General features: G+C 40.7%; 1 protein-coding gene across 1 annotated transcript; it reads right to left on the bottom strand.

Annotated features, from left to right (window-relative positions):
* Positions 1 to 1,953: 1,953 nt before the first annotated feature.
* On the bottom strand, positions 1,954 to 15,651 carry LOC143803791 (uncharacterized). The gene is made up of 9 exons (XM_077281557.1): positions 15,559 to 15,651; positions 13,746 to 14,615; positions 12,032 to 12,082; positions 9,218 to 9,313; positions 5,574 to 5,666; positions 5,314 to 5,403; positions 5,097 to 5,225; positions 3,196 to 3,289; positions 1,954 to 2,458 (listed from the first exon to the last, which is right to left on the bottom strand). Exons 1-9 carry the CDS (start codon positions 15,608 to 15,610, stop codon positions 1,954 to 1,956), a joined length of 1,980 nt encoding a protein of 659 aa, XP_077137672.1. The 5' UTR covers positions 15,611 to 15,651.
* Between the last annotated feature and the right edge of the window lie 678 nt (positions 15,652 to 16,329).

Raw genomic sequence — 16,329 nt, 5'->3', positions numbered from 1 at the left:
TGGCCTTTATGGAAGAGTGGCAAGAAGAAAGCCATTTCTCAAAGATATCCATAAAAAGTGTCATTTAAAGTTTGCAACAAGCCACCTAGGATACACACCAAACATGTGGAAGAAGGTGCTCTGGTCAGATGAAACCAAAATCGAACTTTTTGGCAACAATGCCAAACGATATGTTTGGTGTAAAGGCAACACAGCTCATCACCCTGAACGCACCATCCCCACTGTCAAACATGGTGGTGGTAGCATCATGGTTTGGGCCTGTTTTTCTTCAGCAGGGACAGGGAAGATGATTAAAATTGATGGGAAGATGGATGGAGCCAAATACAGGACCATTCTTGAAGAAAACCTGTTGGAGTCTGCAAAAGACCTGAGACTGGGACGGAGATTTGTCTTCCAACAAGACAATGATCCCAAACATAAAGCAAAATCTACAATGGAATGGTTCACAAATAAACGTATCCAGGTGTTAGAATTGCCAAGTCAAAATCCAGACCTCAATCCAATTGAGAATCTGTGGAAAGAGCTGAAACCTGCTGTTCACCAATGATCTCCATCAAACCTCACTGAGCTTGAGCTGTTTGCCAAGGAAGAATGGGCAAGAATTTCAGTCTCTCGATGTACAAAACTCATAGAGACATACCCAAAGCGACTTGCAGCTGTAATCGCAGCAAAAGGTGGAGCAACAAAGTATTAAGTTAAAGGGGCCGAATAATATTGCACGCCCCACATTTCAGTTTTTGAATTTCCACAAAAATTTTAAATAACCAATAAATTTCGTTCAACTTCACAATTGTGTTCCACTTTATGTTTGAAGCATGATATGTGGGAAAAGGTTTAAAAGTTCAAGGGAGCCGAATACTTTCGCTTGGCACTGTATAAAGGTTTTATCAGTAGTAGTGATGAGCGAATATACTCGTTACTCGAGATTTCTCGAGCATGCTCGGGGGTCCTCTGAGTAATTTTCAGTGCTCGGAGTTTTAGTTTTTATTGCCACAGCTGAATGAATTACATCTGTTAGCCAGCTTAAGTACACGTGGGGATTCCCTAACAACCAGGCAACCCCCACATGTACTTATGCTGGCTATCAGATGTAAATCATTCAGCTGCGGCAAGAAAAACGAAAACTCCGAGCACTAAAAAATACTCGGAGGACACCCGAGCATGCTCGAGAAATCTCGAGTAACGCGTATATTCGCTCATCACTAATCAGTAGAGATTAGTTAATCGATGTGATGCATATTGAATTCATATATAATTTTTTACAATTTGCTGAACCAGGCAAATTCAAACAATTTGGGATTTGGATTTGTTGAATTAACTAAACTGGTCACAAACATTTCACATATTTGAGAAGAATGCATCAGCCATAGATGGATCAAAAGACCTTGAACATAGCTGGGTTGGTTTTCCCCATAATGCCTCTCACAGACATCACATTACATGGTATAACATAGCCATTCGGGAGGGACTATCGCAGCCTGTATAATAGCAGAAGTAGCAAATACAGCAGCCATTTTGTGGTGAATCTAGGAATAGAAAGAGGTGATTAGGAAAATCAAGTTGACCGTTTCGGCTGCATGGGTTTGATTAAGCAAAAATTTTTTTTCGGTGGAGAACCTCTTCCATTGGAAAGAAGCACGATAGTGACACTGAAGAGACAATACCCCTATTTTTCTTCTTTTTAATTTTTTATAGAACTAACATATTCTGCAGCGCTTTACAGGTTGCACAAATTGTCATCGCTGTCTCCGTTGGGGCTCACAATCTAAATTCCCTATCAGTATGTCTTCGGAATGTGGGAGGAAACCGGAGAGCCAGAAGGAAACCCCTGCAAACACGAAGCGAACATACAAACTCTTTGCAGATGTCCTTGGTGGGGTTTGAACCCAGGACTCCAGTGCTGCAAGGCCACCGTACTACCCCTGTTAAGTTAGTAAGTTAAGTAACGTACCATTAACAGTAGGTGTCATGGTTGTAGTCATTAGGCGTTCTGTGGTAGTAGGTGGCATGGTTGTAGTTATTGTGCTTTGTGTGGTAGTAGAAGGCATGGTTGTAGTTGCTGGGATTTGTGTAGTAGTAGGTGATATGGTTGTAGTTATTGAGCTTTGTGAGGTAGTAGATGGCACGGTTGTAGTTGTTGGGCTTTGTGTGGTAGTAGGTGTCATGGTTGTAGTTATTGGTATTTCTTTGGTAGTAGAAGGCATGGTTGTAGTTGTTGGGATTTGTGTGGTAGTAGGTGTCATGGTTGTAGTTATTGGTATTTCTGTGGTAGTAGATGGCATGGTTGTAGTTATTGGTATTTCTGTGGTAGTAGATGGCATGGCTGTAGTTGTTGTGCTTTGTGTGGTAATGGGTGTCATGGCTGAAGTTGTTGGGCTTCCTGTGATAGTTGATGGCATGTTTGTAGTTGTTGTGCTTTTTGTGGTAGTAGGTGTCATGGTTGTAGTTATTGGTATTTCTGTGGTAGTAGATGGCATGGTTTTTGTTGTTGGGCTTTGTGTAGTATTAGTGCCTAAACCTAGAAAGAAACCCCAAAACAAACAAAAATGTTATTTCATTCCAATCAAAGATGAGAATGTGATGGTGGGCAATGGGCACATAGCAAAAGTGTTATGGACAGTGACATGCCCAATATAGGTGATGATGATGACATGTAAGTTTGCTGAACTTGGTTCTGGTACAACAGCTATTACTAACTCTACCCAGTTATTGTTGTAGGTACGTGTTAGTATATAGTAGATGGGCAGAGGGGTACATAAAAATCATGGGTCCCGGAAGCAAAAGTCACATTTGGACCATACTCTAAAAAAGAAAATGTTCGGTGAAGTCGGTAGGGTAATAGTGCATCATTTTTGCAGTCACAGAAGGGCATACTGTACCTTCCTATTTTTTTTAAAGAAAAGGGGGAGGATAGTGAATCATGTTCCAATTGATGCCTCTTATGCTCTCTCCCACTGTGATATCCCTTTCATGGCCTCCGTACAATATTATGTTCTGAAATCCACCCCCCAACATGCACCATATGATACAATCCACAAGCCATCCCCTGCACAATTTCTCCCAACAGTATCCCACACATGGATTTTCCCACAAACAATATGGTGGATCCTGTGTTATCCACTGTATAAAGAGGTGTTATTGATTTTATTGCACAGGAGGATCACATGTGCTCCATAATATTGAGGTAAATCATACTTACTGGGACATTCACATGGTATAAGAGGACATAGATTATTGTAGTACATTTCTGGGCTGCAGTGTTGAGGAAGGCACCAGCACTGATCATTTCCTATGTTCAGAAGACATGAATATTATTATCATCATTGTTCTATATACAAGATCAATATACAGTGGGTACGGAACGTATTCAGACCCCTTTAAATTTTTCCCTCTTTGTTTCATTGCAGTCATTTGGTAAATTCAAAAAAGTTCATTTTTTTCACATTAATGTACACTCTGCACCCCATCTTGACTGAAAAAAACAAATGTTGAAATTTTGCCAATTTATTAAAAAGAAAAACTGAAATATCAAATGGTCATAAATATTCAGACCCTTTGCTCAGACACTCATATTTAAGTCACATGCTGTCCATTTCCTTGTGATCCTCCTTGAGATGGTTCTGCTCCTTTATTGGAGTCCTGCTGTGTTTAGATAAACTGATACCGGTAGGACTTGATTTGGAAAGGCGCACACCTGTCTATATAAGACCTCACAGCTCACAGTGCATGTCAGACCAAATGAGAATCATGAGGTCAAATGAACTGGCCAAGGAGCTCAGAGACAGAATTGTGGCAAGACACAGATCTGGCCAATGTTACAAAATAATTTCTTCAGTACTAATGGTTTCTAAAAGCACAGTGGCCTCCATAATCCTTAAGTGGAAGAAGTTTAGGACCACCAGAAGTCTTCCTAGACCTGGCCGTCCAGCCAAACTGAGCAATCGTGGGAGAAGAGCCTTGGTGAGAGAGGTAAACAAGAACCCCAAGATCACTGTGACTGAGCTCCAGAGAGGCAGTAGGGAGATGGGAGAAAGTTCCACAAAGTCAACTATCACTGCAGCCCTCCACCAGTTGGGCCTTTATGGCAGAATGGACTGACAGAAGCCTCTCCTCAGTGCAAGACATATGAAAGCCCGCATAGAGTTTGCTAAAAACGCATGAAGGGCTCCAAGACTATGAGAAATAAGATTCTCTTGTCTGATGAGACGAAGATAGACCTTTTGGTGATAATTCGAAGCGGTAAGTGTGGGGAAAACCAGGCACTGCTCATCATCTGCCCAATACAATTCCAACAATGAAACATGGTGGTGGCAACATTATGCTATGGTGGTGTTTTTCAGCTGCAGGGACAGGATGACTGGTTGTCATTGAAGGAAACACGAATACGGCCAAATACAGAGATATCCTGGATGAAAACCTCTTCCAGAGTGCTTTGGACCTCAGACTTGGCCAAAGGTTCACCTTCCAACAAGATAATGACCCTAAGCATACAGCTAAAATAGCAAAGGAGTGGCTTCAGAACAACTCTGTGACCATTCCTGACTGGCCCAGCCAGAGCCCTGACCTAAACCAAATTGAGCATCTCTGGAGAGACCTGAAAATGGCTGTCCACCAACGTTCACCATCCAACCTGACGGAACTGGAGAGGATCTGCAAGGAAGAATGGCAGAGGATCCCCAAATCCGGGTGTGAAAAATGTGTTGCATCATTTACAAGAAGACTCATGGCTGTACTAGCTCGAAAGGTGCTTCTACTCAATACTGAGTAAAGGGTGTGAATACTTATGACCATGTGATATTTCAGTTTTTCTTTTTTAATACATTTGCAAAAATTTCTACATTTCTGTTTTTTTTTCAGTCAAAATGGGGTGCAGAGTGTTCATTAATGAGAAAAAAAAAGAACTTTTTTGAATTTACCAAATGGCTGCAATGAAACAAAGAGTGAAACATTTAAAGGGGTCTGAATACTTTCCGTACCAACTGTAATGTTTCAACGCAGCAAATGAAGAAGGAGAATAGGAATAGCAGGTTGGTAGCTTTGGCTGCATTGGGTTGTTTTCTGTTAAGATTTAGTAAGTTCAATAATCAATATCATACCTTCAGTAGTAGTTGGCATAGTTGTAGTTGTTGGATGTTGAGTGGTAGCAGGCGGCAGGGTTGTTGTTGTTGGGTGTTGTGTGGTTGTAGGCTTCAGGGTTGTTGTTGAACTTTGTGTAGTTTTAAGGTCTGTTCCCAGAAAAAAAAGTAAATGTATTCCAATAGATATCTCTAGTGATCACGTGTGCTCCATAATATTGAGGTAAATCTTACTTACGTGGACATTCACATGGTATAAGAGGACATAGATTACTGTAGTACATTTCTGGGCTGCAGTTTTGAGGGAGGCACCAGCACTGATCTTTTCCTATGTTTAGAAGACATGAATATTATTATCATCATTGTTCAGTATACAAGTTCAACATAATGTTCCAACGCAGCAAAGGAAGGGGGCAAATAGGAAAAGCATGTTGGTAGCTTTGGCTGGGTTGGGTTGTTTTTTGATAAGTTTATTAAGTTCAATAACCAATAGCATACCTTCAGTAGTAGTTGTCATAGTTGTAGTTGTTGGGCGTTGTGTGGTGGCAGGCAGTAGAGTTATAGTTGTTGGATGTTGTGTAGTAGTAATGTCTGTCCCAAGATAAGAAAGTAAATTTATTCCAATTGATGAAGAGAATGCGATGGTGGTCATTGGTGTTGGGCAATGGGCACAACATAGCATACATGATGTTACATGCCTAATATAGAGTAAGACATGTAACTTCGTGTCACTCAAGTCTGGTATTCCATCTATTTCTAATCTCTACACAGTTCCTGCTGCACCTCACTGTGGACTACACACTTCCCATGACCCTTGGGCCAAATCCACCACACTTTGTTTCTACAGAGAGGACTCATTACTATTTAGTAACAAACGTGATGGGACCAACTAGGGATTCCAAGAGATGAATAGATGTCTTTAAGGTTGGTATGCCCTTACTTATAGGGGTGTAGATTCATTAAAGATACCTGTTACATGCCATAACCCACCAGTTTTATCAATCATTTCTATTGCATCATCTTTACATTTTTGGTGGATGCACAGCTGGAATTTTTATTAGAAGTGTACTTCAATGTATGATTAGATAACTATCATGGTGCCCAATAAAATCAATATGTCACCAATGTATCTTCTCAGCGAGAGCGGCTTTATGCAAGATATAAAGGTTTCATCAGTAGAGATTAGTTAATCGATGCAATGCAAACTGAATTCATATAAACATTTTTTAAATTTGTTGAACGAGGCAAATTCAAACAATTTTGGATTTGGGTTTGTTGAATCAATTAAATTGGTCACAAAGATTTCACATATTGCAGAAGAATGCATCAGCCAGAGATGGAACAAAAGACCTCAGACACAGCTGGGTTGTTTTTCCCCATAATGTCTCACAGATATCACATTACATTGTATAACACAGCCAATCAGGAGGGACTATTGCAGCCAAAATAGGGGGGGGGGGGGGAAGTTCCAGCCATAGGCGGGGGTGGCTAAAAAATTACTTTTATTCCAAAGTTATAAAAACAATGAAAGACACATATTGTCGGGCACTGTACACATATAGGCAGATCAATGCATTTCGACAAGTCTTCCTCATGAGATCATGATTTTTTAGCCACCTCCGCCTATTGCTAAATCCTTTCTCTCCCCATTTTTTCTTTGCATCTTGTGGCTGCTCAACCGGATCCATGCGAGGCATTGACTGGCAGCAGGGAGTCATTACACAGATCAAATTAAGCTGACTACACCCATTTTCCTACCAGACTCTTGCAGCCTGTATAAAAGCAAAAGTAGGAAATACAGCAGCCATTTTGTGGTGAATCTAGATTGTTAGGGGACGTCACAGTTCACAGCTCAGCCACAGAGATAAGGAGACAAAGCCATAAAACACTGAAGAAATTGTACAAATAGAATATGACAGCACAGCAGTGAAGAATGGTTGCCATAGCCTTATACTGTATAGAGGTCACTTTGACATTACTTAGGCTATGTTTACATTAAATATCCTTAAATCGGTTAAATACAATCCTAGGAGACCTCATACATGTCCTTTCAGGGCAATTGGAGGCTTTTGAGGACTTTCACAACTATTTTATTGACGAATGGAATTTCATCTCAAAATTAATCAAATCTTTCAAAAATCTATAATTCAAAAGACTCGCTAATCTCTACTGATCACACGATCTCCATAATATGCATATTTACATTGACATTCACAGAGTATACGAGAGTATAGATAACTGTAGTATATTTCTGGGCTGCAGGTTTGAGGAAGGAACCAGCACTGATCATTTCCTATATTTAGACGAAATGGATATTATTATTGTTCCTTGTACAGGGTGGGCATTATCTGCGAACTCAGCCAAGGAAAGAGGTGATTAGGAACAGCAAGTTGGTAGTTTCGGCTGCATGGGTTTGCTTAAGCAAAAAAATAATTTTGTTGGAGAGATTCTTCCACTGGAAGAATCCAGATAGTGAGACTGAAAAGCTAGTACCCCTGGTAAGTTTAGTAAGTTGAGAAACAAACCTTTAGGAGTAGATGGTATGGTTGGAGTTGTTGGACTTTGTGTGGTACTAGTTGGCATGGTTGTTGTTGTTGGACTTCCTATGGTAGTATATGGCATGGTTGTAATTGTTGGCCTTTGTGTGGTAGTAGGTGTCATGGTTGTTGTTGTTGGGCTTCCTATGGTAGTAGGTGGCGTGGTTATATTTGTTAGTCTTTGTGTGGTAGTAGGTGGCATGGTTGCAGTTGTTGGTTGTTCTGTGGTAGAGGGTTGCATGGTTGTAGTTGTTGGTTGTTCTGTGGTATGCATAATTGCAGTTGTTGGGCTTTGTGTGGTAGTAGGTGGCACGGTTGTAGTGGTTGGGATTTGTGTAGTAGAAGGTGGCATGGTTGTAGTTGTTGGTTGTTCTGTGGCAGTAGGTGGCATAATTGCAGTTGTTGGGCTTTGTGTGGTAGTAGATGGCATGGTCGTAATTGTAGGGCTCTTGTTAGTAGGTGGCATGGTTGTAGTTGTTGGTTGTTCTGTCGTAGTGGGTGGCATGATTGCAGTTGTTGACCTTTTTATAGTGGTAGGTGGCATGGTTGTGATTTTTGGGCTTTTTGTTGTAGTAATAGTGCCTAAATCGAGAAAAGAAAACAAGTAAACAAAAAGTTATTTGACTCCAATCAAACATGAGTTAGTGGTGATGGGCAATGGGCACAAAGCAAATGTGGTATGGACAGTGACATGCCCAATATACAGTTGTGCTCAAAAGTTTACATACCCCGGCAGAATTTTTGCTTTCTTGGCCTTTTTTCAGAGGATATGAGTGATAGCACCAAAACTTTTTCTCCACTCATGGTTAGTGGTTGGATAAAGCCATTTATTGTCAAACTACTGTGGTTTCTCTTTTTAAATCCTCTTTGTTAGGAGCTTTTTACTTATTTCCAATGTGGATCAATAAAGTCTGATAAGAATTTTTTAAGAAGCTGGAACACCCTCCTATTTTTTCTACTCATCCCTTTAAAGGAACTCTGTCACCTGAATTTGGAGGGAACAATTTTCAGTCATATGGGCGGGGTTTTCGGGTGTTTGATTCACCCTTTCCTTACCCGCCGTCTGCATGCTGGCTGCAATATTGGATTGAAGTTCATTCTCTGTCCTCCGTAGTACACGCCTGCACAAGGCAATCTTGCCTTACGCAGACGTGTACTATAGAGGACAGAGAATGAACTTCAATCCAATATTGCAGCCAGCATGCAGACGGCGGGTAAGGAAAGGGTGAATCAAACACCCGAAAACCCCGCCCCTATGACTGAAAATTGTTCCCAAATGTTCAAATTCAGGTGACAGAGTCCCTTTAAGCTGCCCGATATGTAATAAAACACTCACAAAAGGCAAGAGAAGAATTTCCTTTTAGTTATCATTCGCCACAGAAAGTAGTAAGAATTAACAATCTATATTTAAAATTGTTGTGATAAAAAATATGGCTGATAAAAAAAGTATAAGTCCTAAGACAGAGATTAAAAAAAGAAAAAAGTCTTCACATATAGGCTGAAATAGATAGTGTCCTTAAAGGGTTAATGTATATCTATTATGCAGTGAGTTTAAACAGGAGCTGAATCTTTGTATTAGACATCACTGGAGTGAATCTTACTTACGTGGACAGTCACACGGGATGAGGCGGCATTTATAATGGTTGTAGTTGGGCATAGTCGGATTGCAGTGTTGAGGAAGGCACCAGCAGTGTTTCTTTTCTGCATATTGTTAAGAACACACGTTTATTACCAGCATTATTTTCATACAGTGTTTACCTTTATTACACATTTATTACATAAGCTGAGCTTAACATCTGTTCAGTTTCTCATCTCTAGGGGATATTTTCCTAATGGAAATTAGAATACAGAAAGAGGAATATAATGGTTCAAGTAAATAGGTTTAAATTGTAATCTAAATAGAAAAAAATAGGGTTTTCAAATGACAATATGCTTAAAATAGGCTACGGCCTATTTTAAGCATATTGTCATTTGAAAACCCTATTTGTATCCTTAGTGGGTGAAATATTGGTCATCTCATTATCATCACAGACAGGATTAAAATAAAAAGTTATACGTCTATATACAGTAGATAACACAGAATCCACTAATCAATAAAGGTGATGTCACAGCTCACCTCCTCCTCCTGTACAATGACTGATAACACCTCTATATACAGTAGATAACACAGGATCCACCATTCACAATAGGTGATGTCACAGCTCACCCCCTCCTCCTGTACAATGACTGATAAGATAACACCTCTATATACAGTAGATAACACAGGATCCACCATTCACAATAGGTGATGTCACAGCTCACCTCCTCCTTTAAAATGACTTATAACACCTCTATATACAGTAGATAACACAGGATCCACCATTCACAATAGGTAATGTCACAGCTCACCTCCTCCTCCTGTACAATGACTGATAACACCTCTATATACAGTAGATAACACAGGATCCACCATTCACAATAGGTGATGTCACAGATCACCACCTCCTCCTGTACAATGACTGATAACACCTCTATATACAGTAGATAACACAGGGTCCACCATTCACAATAGGTGATGTCACAGCTCACCCCCTCCTCCTGTACAATGACTGATAAGATAACACCTCTATATACAGTAGATAACACAGGATCCACCATTCACAATAGGTGATATCACAGCTCACCTCCTCCTTTAAAATGACTTATAACACCTCTATATACAGTAGATAACACAGGATCCACCATTCACAATAGGTAATGTCACAGCTCACCTCCTCCTCCTGTACAATGACTGATAACACCTCTATATACAGTAGATAACACAGGATCCACCATTCACAATAGGTGATGTCACAGATCACCACCTCCTCCTGTACAATGACTGATAACACCTCTATATACAGTAGATAACACAGGGTCCACCATTCACAATAGGTGATGTCACAGCTCACCTCCTCCTTTAAAATGACTTATAACACCTCTATATACAGTAGATAACACAGGATCCAACTTTCACAGTAGCTGATGTCGCAGCTCACCTCCTCCACCTACTGTACAATGACTGATAACACCTCTATATACAGTAGATAACGCAGGATTCACCATTCACAATAGGTGATGTCACAGCTCACCTCCTCCTCCTGTACAATGACTGATAACACCTCTATATACAGTATATAACACTGGATCCAACTTTCACAATAGCTGATGTCACAGCTCACCTCCTCCACCTACTGTACAATGACTGATAACACCTCTATATACAGTAGATAACGCAGGATTCACCATTCACAATAGGTGATGTCACAGCTCACCTCCTCCTCCTGTACAATGACTTATAACACCTCTATATACAGTAGATAATGCAGGATCCGACATTCACAATAGGTGATGTCACAGCTCACCACCTCCTCCTGTACAATGACTGATAACACCTCTATATACAGTAGATAACACAGGATCCACCATTCACAATAGGTGATGTCACAGCTCACCTCCTCCTCCTGTACAATGACTGATAACACCTCTATATACAGTAGATAACACAGGATCCACCTTTCACAATAGGTGATGTCACAGCTCACCTCCTCCACCTACTGTTCAATGACTGATAACACCTCTATATACAGTAGATAACACAGGGTCCACGACTCACAATAGGTGATGTCACAGCTCACCTCCTCCTCCTGTACAATGACTGATAACACCTCTATATACAGTAGATAACACAGGATCTACAATTCACAATGGGGGATGTCACAGCTCACCTCCTCCTCCTGTACAATGACTGATAACACCTCTATATACAGTAGATAACACAGGATCCACCATTCACAATAGGTGATGTCACAGCTCACCTCGTCCTCCTGTGCAATGACTGATAACACCTTTATATACAGTAGATAACGCAGGATCCACCATTCACAATAGGTGATGTCACAGCTCACCTCCTCCTCCTGTAAAATGACTGATAACACCTCTATATACAGTAGATAACACAGGATCCACCATTCACAATAGGTGATGTCACAGCTCACCTCCTCCACCTACTGTACAATGACTGATAAAATCTTTATATACAGTAGAAATGACACTGAGTCCACAAGTTAAAATGGATGATGTCACAGCTCACCTACTCCCCCACCCTGCTCGGTGACCTCTGCACTGGTTATAGAGCATGCCTCCTACATTCTCCTACAGAACCTATATGTTGTTTACTGAGATTTAGCTGCTGTACAGTAAACATTAACAGAGCAGGCATGATGGCTGCTTCCATATTCATGGACACTGTATAAATGAAAAATTACAATGTGATTATAAAAACAGATTATAAATGTTAGTACTGTGAATATTCATTCTTGTTAGTGAAAAAAAATAAAAACTTGTTACATTTCCTGTAAGAAATAAATAAGATTTGTCCATGTTAGATACTGTACTTACTCGTAGTTACAGTTGTTGCTGTTGTACTTGACCTTTTTGTCGTAATTGTACCTGAGCCAAAATTATCAGATTAGTGGTTTCGTCAGACATTTTTTTTTTTTGATAGATGAATATTTAAAAAACCATGAAAACAATTACAATTAAACTGATTCTAGTTGGATTTGGTGATCTATGGGAATACCTCTTTAAATGCTTCTATGGATGTACTTAGGAAGGAGGAGAGGCGGCCTCGGTGTACCTTGTCCGGGATGACAAGGTACACCAAGAACCACTGGAACAACCGATGCTGTCACCCGAGCTGCAGGGGGAGAGTTTAGTTCTCTGGACCAACCTTTGAACTTGAGACCAGGAGGCGTGGGGGACATAAAAGGGCAACAGTGTGCGGGAACAGGTTCAGTTTTGGCGGGAAGCTGTAGTGTGCAGGGGCTGAGTGTGAGCCCTCCTGCGCTGCACGGTCAGGACAAAGTAGGCCCAAGCCAGAGTGGCCTACAGAAGCTTACCAGAGACTCCAGGTGGAGATGCTTCCAGAGATCGCTGACAGTGCTGACTCCCGTAATACCACTGAGCGTGAGTGATTCCTCCTTACAACCAGACCGTAGAGGACACACTCCCTGACGGGACTACCAGGCCACAAAGTGCGGCTGCCTGATATATCCGCTCCTGCATACTCCCGTGCTATGTGGGCCCTCAAAAGAAAGGAGCGTTCCTCCTCAAAAAGATCTGCCCTTGCACCCAGGACCTGCGACCGGACATCGCAGGACCATCGGCAACACCGGAATCCAATGCCCCTTCTGTACCAGGATGACACTGGATTCTTCAAGCATTCAGGCCGGGACGCAACCGCTATCATCTCAGAGACTGCTCCTGATCAACGCCGGATCGATAAGTTTGATACATTTGAACTCTCCCCTACCTTATTATACACCTGTTGCCCCTAAGTTTATCATACACAATTTTATCATCCTATCTTCCATTTACCCTCTCCCTGTGTGGAGTAACACTGTTATATTAAATCCCTCTGTTAACCCTTGCTCTCCCTCCGACCGTTACTGCATCCGTTTACCTGCTTTCAGTACAGTACAAGCACAAGGGATGGGATCAGTAGAAACCCCCACTGTGTTTCTATATTCCGCTGCATAAACTCATCTGTGGTGCAGGTTTCCAAGCTGCAGCATGTCAATTTCTCTTATGAGAACAATCTATCCATCTATTATCTATCTATCTACTATCTATCTATTATCTATTTATCTGTCTATCTATCTACTATCTATCTATCATCTATTATCTATCTATCTATCTATCTATCATCTATCTACTATATCTATTATCTATCATCTATCTATCATCTATCTATTATCTATCTATCTATTATCTATCTATGTATCATCTATCTATTATCTATCTATATATCTACTATCTATCTTTCCATTATCTATTATCTATCTAGTATCTACTGTATCTATCTATCTATCTATCTATCTATCTATCTATCTATCTATCTGTTATCTATCTATTATCTTTCTATTTATATATCTATTAATCTATCATTTATCTATTTATTTTCTATTATATATTTATTATCTATCTATCTATTTATCTTTGATTTTGCAAAAAAATAATTTTGGTGGAGAACCTCTTCCATTGGAAATAATCCAGATAGTAAGACTGAAGAGCTAATACCCTTCTGGCAAGTTTAGTAAGTTGAGTAAAGTACCTTTAGGAGTAGGTGGCATGGTTGTAGTTGTTGGCCTTTGTGTGGTAGTTGATGGCATGGTTGTAGTTGTTGAGGGTTCTGTGGTAGTAGATTGCATGGTTGTAGTTCTTGGGCTTTGTGTGGTAGTAGATTTCATGGTTGTAGTTGCCGGACGTTCTGTGGTAGTAGATGGCATGGTTGTAGTTGTTGAGCGTTCTATGGCAGTAGATTGCATGGTTGTAGTTGTTGGGCTTTGTGTGGTAGTAGATTGCATGGTTGTAGTTTTAGGGCGTTCTGTGGTAGTAGATGGCATGGTTGTAGTTCTTGGGCTTGGTGTAGTAGATTGCATGGTTGTAGTTGTTGGATGTTCTTTGGTAGTAGATGACATGATTGTAGTTCTTGGGCTTTGTGTGGTAGTAGGTGGCATTGTTGTAGTTGTTAGTTGTTCTGTGGTAGTAGTTGACATGGTTATGGTTGTTGGGCTTCGTTTGGTAGTAGGTGGCATGGTTGTAGTTATTGGGCCTTCTGTAGTAGTAGATTGCATGGTTGTAGTTGTTGGTTGTTCTTTGGTAGTAGATGACATGATTGTAGTTCTTGGGCTTTGTGTGGTAGTAGTTGGCATGGTTGTAGTTGTTGGTTGTTCTGTGGCAGTAGTTGACATGGTTGTAGTTGTTGGGCTTTGTGTGGTAGTAGGTGGCATGGTTGTAGTTGTTGGGCTTTCTATAGTAGTAGATTGCATGGTTGTAGTTGTTGATTGTTCTTTGGTAGTAGATGGCATGGTTGTAGTTCTTGGGATTTGTGTGGTAGTAGGTGGCATTGTTGCAGTTATTGGTTGTTCTGTTGTGGTAGAGGACACGGTTGTAGTTTTTGGGCTTAGGGTAGTAATAGTGCCTAAAGGAAGAAACGAAAACAAGCAAACAAAAAAGTTATTTGACTCCAATCAAAAATGAGGATGTGATGTTGGGCAATGGGCACAAAGCAAATGTGATATGGACAGTGACATGCCCAACATAGGTGATGATATGTAACTTTGCTTAACTTGAGTCTGGTACAAGATCTATTACTAACTCTACCCAGTTACTGTTGAAAGTACCTGTTACTCACTGATCTTTCCACAATATTATGTACCATAGTGATCCCCCCACAGTTCCTGACATACTGATATACTGATTGATATTTGCAATCCAATGTCTTTTTCCAGAGAATAACAAGCTTTTCTTAATATGTAAATTATTGGAAAAGATCTATGGGCCAGACATAGATCTCCCTGATAATCTACCTCCAACATTTTTTTGAAATGACAGGGGCCATCATTAATATGAGACATGTAGATCAGGAAGGCAGACTGTAAGACATTACATGTCTCACACTGGAGATGCCACCATTCATTTAAAATGAGCTCTGGGGGAAGATTCTCAGGGAAATCTATGTCAGGCTTATAGATCCCAATGCTACTACCGGTAAATTACTCTAAAGAGCTCTGGCACACAATGGAACATTTTACATATAACCACTGACAAGCTCGCTTTAAGTTGTTCTATATGTAATAAACAACACACAAAAAGCAAGAGCCGAAATTCCTTTTAGCTATCATTCCCCACAGAAAGTAGTAAGAGTTAAGAATCTGTATGTAAAATTGTTGTGATAAAAAATATGGCTCATTCTGCAAAAAAAAGTATAACCCCCTAAAACAGAGATTAAAAAAAAAAGAAAAAGGTCTTCACATATAGGCTGAAATAGATTGTGTCCCTAAAGGGTTAATGTATATTATGCAGTGAGTTTAAACAGAAGCTGAATCTTTGTATTAGGAAACACTGGAGTCAATGTTACTTACGTGGACAGTCACACGGGATGAGGCGGCATTTATAATGGTTGTAGTTGGGCATAGTCGGATTGCAGTGTTGAGGAAGGCACCAGCAGTGTTTCTTTTCTGCATTTTGTTAAGAACACACGATTGTTATCAACATTATTTTTATATAGTGTTTACCTTTATTATACATTTATTATATAAGCTGGGTTTAACATCTGTTAAAGAAAACCTGTCACCCCCCTCAGGTGTTTGTAACTAAAAGAGCCACCTTGTGCAGCACTAATGCTGCATTCTGACAAGGTGGCTCTTTTCCTGCACACGTTGAAATAAACGCTTATAAAATGTGCCCCCTCATACCGTGAAATGGTCCCAGGGCGGGTCTTTCCCCCCTAATCAGAGGCAGCACAGCCGTCACTCCGGGCGCCGCCTCCTCTTCCTTCATTAGTGTTCCCGGCGCCTGCGCTGTAAGTATTTTTCTGGGCATGCGCAGTTGCGCTGCCCTTTCAACTTACAGCGCAGGCGCCAAGGACGCTAATGAAGCAAGAGGAGGCGGCGCCCGGCGCGCAGAGGCCCGGAGTAACAGCTGAGGGGTGTCTGATTAGAAGGGAAAGACCCGCCCGGGGACCATTTCATGGTATGAGGGGGCACATTTTATAAGCGTTTATTTCAGCGTGTGCAGGGAGCATAACTAAGTGACTCTTTTAGTTACAAACGCCTGAGGGGGTGACAGGTTCCCTTTAAGTTTCTCATCTCTAGGGGATATTTTCCTAATGGAAATTAGTATACAGAAAGAGG

Source organism: Ranitomeya variabilis, chromosome 2 (genome assembly GCF_051348905.1).
Source record: "Ranitomeya variabilis isolate aRanVar5 chromosome 2, aRanVar5.hap1, whole genome shotgun sequence".
Lineage (NCBI taxonomy): Eukaryota > Metazoa > Chordata > Amphibia > Anura > Dendrobatidae > Ranitomeya > Ranitomeya variabilis.
This window is presented reverse-complemented; position numbering and strand designations above follow the sequence as displayed.